This window comes from Asparagus officinalis, chromosome 8 (genome assembly GCF_001876935.1).
Source record: "Asparagus officinalis chromosome 8, Aspof.V1, whole genome shotgun sequence".
Taxonomy (NCBI): domain Eukaryota; kingdom Viridiplantae; phylum Streptophyta; class Magnoliopsida; order Asparagales; family Asparagaceae; genus Asparagus; species Asparagus officinalis.
Window position 1 is genome coordinate 8,405,835 of NC_033801.1, and position 8,679 is coordinate 8,414,513.

At 37.6% G+C, this 8,679-nt stretch overlaps 1 protein-coding gene across 1 annotated transcript in view; it reads left to right on the top strand.

The window, feature by feature from the left end:
- Positions 1 to 6,882, top strand: part of LOC109851236 (ATP-dependent zinc metalloprotease FTSH 5, mitochondrial-like) — a 13,697-nt gene extending 6,815 nt beyond the window's left edge. The window contains exons 5-8 of the mRNA XM_020421274.1: positions 3,861 to 4,337; positions 4,793 to 5,717; positions 6,123 to 6,222; positions 6,546 to 6,882. Of these exons, the coding sequence (XP_020276863.1) occupies positions 3,861 to 4,337; positions 4,793 to 5,713 (1,398 nt within the window). The 3' untranslated portion in view covers positions 5,714 to 5,717; positions 6,123 to 6,222; positions 6,546 to 6,882. The remainder of the gene's footprint in view (positions 1 to 3,860; positions 4,338 to 4,792; positions 5,718 to 6,122; positions 6,223 to 6,545) is intronic.

The following is an 8,679-nucleotide window of genomic DNA, read 5'->3' on the forward strand; positions in this document are numbered from 1 at the left end:
ATCCCCCCCCCCCCCTCCCCTTCTTTTTTTGGCTTAGTTGATGCGTAGGTAAGAAAATTGAAAATAACTCAAATTCATTACTTTCTATTCACTTTAACTGATAAGAATCAACTTGAGCAGAATGAATATTTATTTTGAAGAGCCAATCACTATATATGTGTTGAGAAGTAGAGCCAAGTATATCGCATTACTTGTACATATGTACATATGTACATACTACATTGCATTGTTCAAGATATTGTTATGTGATGTTGGCCTTATGCATACTTTTTTTTAGGTGAAGGAGGGTGTCTAAATTCGTAAATTTTCCAACTATTGTCTTACCCTGAGGGTCATGTGGTCATGTGTAATCATGAACTTACACGTGTATGTCACAAATTACACCCATACACACACAGGGGGTGGAAGTGGTCCATGTTACCCATTGCTGAATCTTATAACATCTAATTGATCTATTTTCTTTTTGTATCTATAAAAAAATTGGTTCTCAAAATTAAAACATTGGGTACTTAAATTAGTTTAGTTACTTCGGCACTGTTTGGCAACCAAAAAAAGTGTCTTATCTAAGAGCTTGTGTCTTATTGACTTGGTCAATAAGCTAATAGAGCTGTTTGGTGACCAAAAATAGTAAGAGATTATTTTAGAGATTGTGTCTTTTGCAAGTAGCTTTTGAAAAGCTACCTCAAGTAGCGTTTGTCTTTGGGAAGGAGCTGTCAATTTTTGTCTTCCGTTTTTACCCCTAATAATTCTAATTTTATATCAATAATATTGCATGTCTTTTTTAGTCATTTAACAAACTTAAGCTAGTTGTACAGCTACTTTTGCCAAATAGCTCTAGTCAATCAGCTAGCTACACAGCTAACAGCTTTCAGCTACAATTTCATAGCTTTCAGCTAGCTTAACAGCTTTCAGCTATAATCTCGCAGCTTTCAGCTAGTTTTGCCAAACAGAGCCTTCATATCAATCAATTGTCTCTCATTTTAGCCTTAGTAGGAGCAGCCTTTAACCTTCTCCGAGCATTCAATTCTTATCCTATCCCTTAGTGTACATCCACAAGATTGTGTAACATTCTCATTTATGATCCACTTGTTCTTTTACATGTTTTCAGTTGCCTAGCATTTTGTCCATAAAGCATTGCTAGTGTAATTATTGTCATATAATTTTTTTTCTATCTTATTGATATTTTATGGTCACATAAGACTCCCAAAGCACGTCCCCATTTTAACTATATCGATTTGATTTGATGAACTACATCATGCTCAATCTAACCATCATAATGATTAAAATAATGAAAATGATTGCTCTTAAATATTTCTTGTTCGTCAATATGTCGCGACCTTAAATTCGGACCTCGAAGGAAAATTGGAGCCGGTCTAAACCCGCTAAAATTTGCCCAATAATCTACATTTATTAAATAACCACAAAATTTTCCATTTATCATGAATTAAAAATTTTCATAATAGAGATATACGTCAATCCTATCAATAAAATGAATGAATGTCCTCTTTATCTTGAGCTAAAATTTAGTCTACAGGAGAAAATCTCCTTGTACCAAAATGGCAAAATCTTTTAAAGTTCAACATATAAAAAAAATTCAAAATATTTGTCTACCCTTCCCTAAAAAAATGTTGTGCAATTAATCAAAGACTAGCCAGCTTACTCAATCCTTGTGAAGAATTATGAGGCTCTCCAACTCCATCTAGTCTAGAACACTCTGAAAAAGGTGAATAAAACACATGAGTTCACAACTCATGTGAATTCAATAAGTGGATAAATTTATACATTAAACTTTGGTTCGGCGAAACCCATAATTTTTTATGAGCAAAATATTAAGACTATAAAATCATCAATGAACTTTTAAACTTGATGTGACATTTTAAAAATATAAATTCATGCAATGTAAAATAAGCAGGCTAGGTCTTAGTACGGTCAACACCTCCTACTCCTGTTGACTTGGTAACCCCACAAGCATTAAGCCTATGGTTTCTAGACGGTGAGACCCAAAATTTGAGTTTGTAGCGCTAATGAAAACCTCATAGGGACACATGAGCCCTGTTTAGATGAACTTACTTATTTTCGACATATATTAGTATATTGACATTTAGATGCATAGGTTTTCAATAAATGAACAAAAGTTCATACAACCAAATTCTTTATAAAAGAACCAAAGGCAAACCAATGGTGAAAATCAAACCACATGCATCTCAATCAACCTACTACTATGTGAAAAAGACATGATTGTCGTTAAAGAAATAAACTGAATACTTGTGTCATCATAAAACACGATTAAACCAACAACAGATACTCGAGCAAAATCATATAAAACTATATAACTAATCACAGAATAGCTTCACACATACATAGGATAACTTCTGATGAAAAACTGCATAGTGCACAATGCATAAATCACCACTTACCGTAACCTGAAAGACGATCCAAATTCGACTCACGAAGCTTCTGCGAAAATCCCTAAAGAATAATGCACATACTCATCAGTATATAACATCCCGCTGCTATATGCTAAAGCAAAGAAGAACTAATTAATATACTAGATAAACTGCACTCTACATTTTTATTTTAACCTAGTATACTTGTTTGTCCCCCTATGTATTCAAACTTAATAAGCAACCTAACCTCTGAAGTCTGAAACAAATAACCGAACTTGTATGCATTTATCTCTTCAACAAGGAATTTAATTCATGGTTAGTAATCTTATGCATATGTACAGTTCAAAGGTATGCTCCAGAAAGGTGTTTCATGTGGCGAAGTTTAGCATCAACTATCGTACAAGACCCAACTAGGTAGGTGAAGACTTGGCCAAGAAGCAACGCTAATACAATAAGTAATAAATTTATAGACAACTTACCCTATCGAGATCGAAGTATGGCTGCGATCTCCGGAGATAGATATCGAAGAGCGCGGGAATGAAACTGAAGCCAGCTTGTCAGGAATCTACAAACCCTAATAAAATAATATTTCATTCTTTTCTTTATGACTAGGGGTAACTAGGTTTAGACTTTAGATTTTCCTTTTGTTTCTCATTGAGGAAAGCTGTGTGTTTGCCTGTTGAGGCTGCGGATATAGATAGGTCAGTGTTTGTTTTGACTTTATTTAAGTTCACATTCTTCAGTAACATCCCTCAACTAATTGTAATTACATATGTTATTATAGATACAGCTATCATATGCATAAAATGGCCTTCTGTAATATATTATTTCATGGTTTGATATATACTTAAACTCAGTACATTAAATAAGCACTAAATATACTATTATATTTTTTATTAAGTGAAAAATTAGGGTGACTACACAATATGTACTGTACGCTCATTACTCCACATTTTTACTAAAAGTATGTTGCATTAGGATCTTGTGCTAGTAATTCTGAATCCTTTAAATTCGAAAAGCTTCTTTCGACCTTTCTACTTTATAGATTATCTCCTCCCTGATCTCATTAATTAATTGTACATAATCAACAAGTAACACACACCATGAGACGTTTTATATGTTCATAAAGTTGGTCCTTCACCAATGCAGATATTAAGGGTTGTAAGTCTATGGTAATAAAAAAGAGTTGTCTCTCCTTTATCTTGTTCTCACCCCAATTGTTACTCTACCATACATATCCATCAATATACGTGCTATACTAGATACATATTTCTTTTCGAAAACCACCACATTATTTTCTAGGCACTCTATTAGAATCACTTTCTAGATTAACTGAAACTATATAAATCTACATTCTTCTAAATTTTAATTGATCTATATTATTTTTGCCTCATTAAAAAGCATTGGGGTCTCAATATCAGTTTTGTTACTCCTTTATCTATGTTCTTATGTTTATTTTGTTGCTCGTTCCAGCGTTTCACTCGTCTTGGTGGAAAACTTCCAAAGGGTGTCTTGCTTGTTGGCCCACCTGGCACAGGGAAGACTATGTTAGCAAGAGCTATCGCAGGAGAAGCTGGTGTTCCTTTCTTCTCATGCAGTGGTAGTGAGTTTGAGGAGGTGTATGTGGGTGTTGGAGCTAGGAGAGTAAGAGATCTATTTGCTGCTGCAAAGAAAAGATCCCCTTGCATTATTTTCATCGATGAGATTGATGCAATTGGTGGACGCCGCAATCCCAAGGACCAACAATACATGAGGATGACCCTAAATCAGTTGTTGGTTGAGCTAGATGGTTTTAAGCAGAATGAGGGGATCATTGTCATTGCTGCTACTAATTTCCCAGAGTCATTGGATAAAGCACTGATCCGACCTGGGCGTTTTGACCGTAACGTTGTTGTTCCCAATCCAGATGTGGAAGGTCGACGGCAGATTCTAGAATCTCACATGTCAAAGGTACCCATTTTCTTTCCTTACATTCTAGATCTTGTAACTTTCCTATCCGTTACTGTATGTCACCGGTTCATGCTCTTCTTGGTTAGTTTTGTTAGTGTTAAAATTTGAAAGTATAACCCTTCAACCATCACTACAATTCTGGAGATTCAGCACGGTATAAGGGATTTTTAACAATCCGATTGGCCACATATTTAAACATATCTACGAAAAAGGAGAAACCACTATGTGAGTCAGCTTCGGCCCATGAATGCGTTCGACATGCAGAAATGTTATAAAATAACAATCCTCAATCGTCACAACAACTTGGGAGTGTTGGTGAAGTTGATTGAACTTTTAACATGTAGTGTCCAATATATCTTTGTCATAGGATGTTCATCTATCGAAACTAAAATTTTTATACTATTAATCTTCATTGTTTATGCAGTAGTAAGTCCCTTGAAATGGTTTTTGTGCAGATCCTGAAGGGAGAGGATGTAGATCTTATGATCTTAGCCAGAGTTACCCCTGGCTTCTCAGGTGCAGATCTCGCGAACCTTGTGAACATAGCTGCAGTCAAGGCAGCAATGGATGGGGCTAAATCTGTCACAATGGCTGATCTCGAATATGCGAAGGACAAGATCACAATGGGCAGCGAAAGGAAGTCAGCAGTGATCTCTGAAGAGAACAGGAGAACTACAGCGTTCCATGAGGGTGGCCATGCTCTTGTTGCAATCTACACTGATGGTGCAATGCCAGTTCATAAGGCCACAATTGTTCCTCGTGGAATGGCCCTCGGCATGGTGATGCAGTTGCCGGACAAGGATCAGACCAGCCTGACACGCAAGCAAATGCTTGCTAGGCTGGATGTTTGCATGGGTGGCCGAGTCGCTGAAGAACTAATATTTGGGGAAAGCGAAGTGACTTCCGGTGCTTCCTCAGACCTCAGGCAAGCCACTGCACTAGCAAGAAAAATGGTGACCAAGTATGGGATGAGCAAGAAGGTCGGTGTTGTTACTCACAACTATGATGATGATGGAAAGAGTATGAGCACAGAAACGAGGTTGCTGATCGAGGAGGAGGTGAAAGAGCTTCTCGAGAGAGCTTATAACAACGCCAAGACTATACTCACCACTCACAGTAAAGAGCTGGATGCGCTAGCAAATGCTTTGTTAGAGAAGGAAACTCTAACTGGGGCTCAGATTAAGAGTTTGCTTGCTCAAGCGAGAGAGGGGAAGCAGCAGCATCAGCAGCAGGAGGTGGTGGTTAATGCATACACAGCCTTCTCCTTCGCTGCTGCATCGCGTGGCAGCGGCGCACAACCGGCCAGCGTGCAGCGCTGCAGGCAACAAGCTAAGGCTAAAAGTGTTACTCAGCCAGCTGCAGGATCTTTGCAATAAAGCAGTGGGTTTTGTTTCCTTGTATAGTAATATTGTTATGTCAACATTCCTGTCAACTCTACAAGCATTCATGAAAATTCATCATTTCTCTTCATGAAATGGTAAAATTGGAGTTAGTGCATTTAGGTTAACTATTTATCCTTGCTCTTGATTTACGCCCATATGTTTTCTGGTTTTGACTTTATGTTTAAACTGATTAGTTTGTAAATAGGCGAGGCCTAGATTTCTTGTGCAGGGAGCGTGTGTGTGTATATTGGATAACAAAGATATCCAGGTAGCTTGCTAATAGATCAAAAATATGCATACAAGAACTGACTGATGACTAGTTTTGGTTACTATTATTTTTTTAGCTAACTTTTCAAAGGTGACATTTATTTATACTCGTTTTGCTTCTTGTCTGAGGATGCAGAGATAAAGTAGTTGATTTCAATTGGAATACAGAGGATGAATGAACCATTGTTAGTGTATCTGATGACTGTGCGAGCACTAACGGTGGTGGGACTCTGCAGGCAAGTGTTTTATGTATGTGATATTTCCTCTATTCTGCCGACTATAGTTGTTGTGTAGAAAATTTACCCTGTTGATGTGTTACGTTTTAGAATAAAAGACATTATACCAACTTGTGCAAGTCGGATACTTTTAAGCAGGCATAAAAAGATGATGTCGTTTCTGTTCAGTGCATGCCATATATATATGTATGTGTGAAAAATGTTTCTTGCTAAAGGATTTTGGCACCAAGCTACCACCCAATGAACTTAGGGTTGACATGCATGCGGAGTTGGTTATATTGATGTTAGAATGCTCTCTAATTTCATCATAAATGTTGATGCAGATGTGGCGCACGCGTGACCTAATTTACAGGCCGGAGGAAGATGTTCTGAACAAGCTAAATACTTAAAAAAGTGCACACGCTACCGTGTGGGCCCGTTAATCTGAAAGCTTGGCTCAAGAACTCGACTCCTTGCCGTAGGAGTTGAATCTACTGCTTTTGAAAGATATTCCTATGGAAAGACAGGATTATGCTTATTACTATTAATCAGATAATATGTATTCACCTTTTAGAGCCGTTGCAACTATTTTCTAACTGGTCTTGAGGTTGATTTGCAAAGTGGACGTTTCTGTAATTGTTTACCGTATGGGCAACTTACAGACTGTGAACTTGATGTTTTTTTTGGAGACTGCATTTATGCCCTTTTTTGTCCGGTGTCGTTTTTGCTGCTGCTGCTGCTTCTGCTGCTGCAGCAGCCTTAAAGAGTTGAAATTTTATTGTTCTTGATAGTCTCAGAATCGTGTGTTCAATGTTTATCTTGCTTCTAAAGTTTTTGGCAGCTGATGTGTGTTCCCATCTTGGCAAAGTTTTTGGCAAAGATTATGGTTCATGAATAACCGAGGGCTGAGTTTATAGGTTAATCTTGTTTCAATTGTGAATTTATTTAAAAATAAATTTCACGACGGGCCTAATAATTTATTCATGAATTAGAGTGTAATATTCTCTCTGTGCATGTGATTAACGATAATTTAATTAGGCCACTATTCATGATTTTCTAGGGTTCTTTTTTTTCCGTGTGTACATACTTGCATCTTCATGAACCATAATCGCTTCCAAAAATGAATTTACATCAGTCCGTTACTTCATTTCATTTAAAAAAAAAACTCCACAAAACCTGCAATTTTTTGCGAGACGGATGATATTATTATTATTATTTTCTATAAAAATCCGAACATGACTTGCTTCGTAGCTGTTGGACGCTTCCGAGTTTGGTTTCAGAGGGGTGGTTCGCCCTGGAGGCTCGCAGTGAGGACCCATTTACGACAAGCGTCGCCGTCGCGATAACTCCCCAGGCGTCTCTGAAAAGATCGACGGAGGTGTCGGAGAAAATCATGGACCCATTTTGGTTCTCCCCTTCAGAAATTTCTCACTCTCGATCGAATCATAACAAAGGGATTTCTCTTTACCGAATCGAAGTTAAAATTAAAAAAAAAAGCAGGGTTTTTTTTCCGTCTTTTGAGCTAGAGGGGTGCATTAATGGCCACGAGGCGAATCCTAACTAATGTATATGGGTGTGCAACGGTCGGTTCGGTTCGGTTTTTACTAAAATTTGAACAATCGAACCGAACTGTCTATAATTCAAAACCAAACCGAATTGTTGCAAGTCGGTTCGGTGTGGTTCGATTCGGTTTGTTCGGTTCTAACTTCATCAAACTTCTTATCAAACAACAAACTGTGTTAAAGGAAAAAAGATATCAACAAAGTAGGAGATTATGAAGCATTAAACATTGATATAATGATATTATTTTTAACCCATAATGATTCAGAAAATGAGTTTAGGGTTTGAGTCTTTGACTCTTTGGGGACGAGTTGAGTAGGGTTTGAGATCAGAATGAGTAGTATTGCACTATATTCGGTCGGTTCGGGTTTAAAAGTTTTCAAACCAACCCGAACCGCCCTACTCATAAAATCGATTTTTTCGGGTCGGTTCAGATCGGTTCGGTCGGTTTTTTCGGTTTGGACCGAACCATGCTCAGCCCTACTAATGTACGTCGCAACTTCTGTTTGAGTCCTTGGAAATCTAGGGTGTATGGAGCCAAATCTATCAGGGATTTTTTTTGATAAAATCTGCGTTCCTTCTGGTGGCTATTGGAATATTTCCTTGTAATGTTGTTTTACTTGTAGACATGTTAGAAAAATGGGGTGTTCTTTTCCACAAAGAAATGTTTAAAATTGATTAACTTGGATACTTTTAAGGGATGTGAAGAACTGATTCCTGCAAAGATAACCGCAGCGAGACTTGGCCTTTTACATAATTTCCAATTTGGTTTTTCTTTGAACAGGTTGTGATCGGCAGCGAGTGGAGCATCCAAGTTTTATCGATTTAAGTGGTCGAGTCGACCTCGTCTCACCTTCCATGGGTCTCAGTCGAGTTATGTTGGCAGTGTAAATACCGACCGAAATTAGAAATGACCCA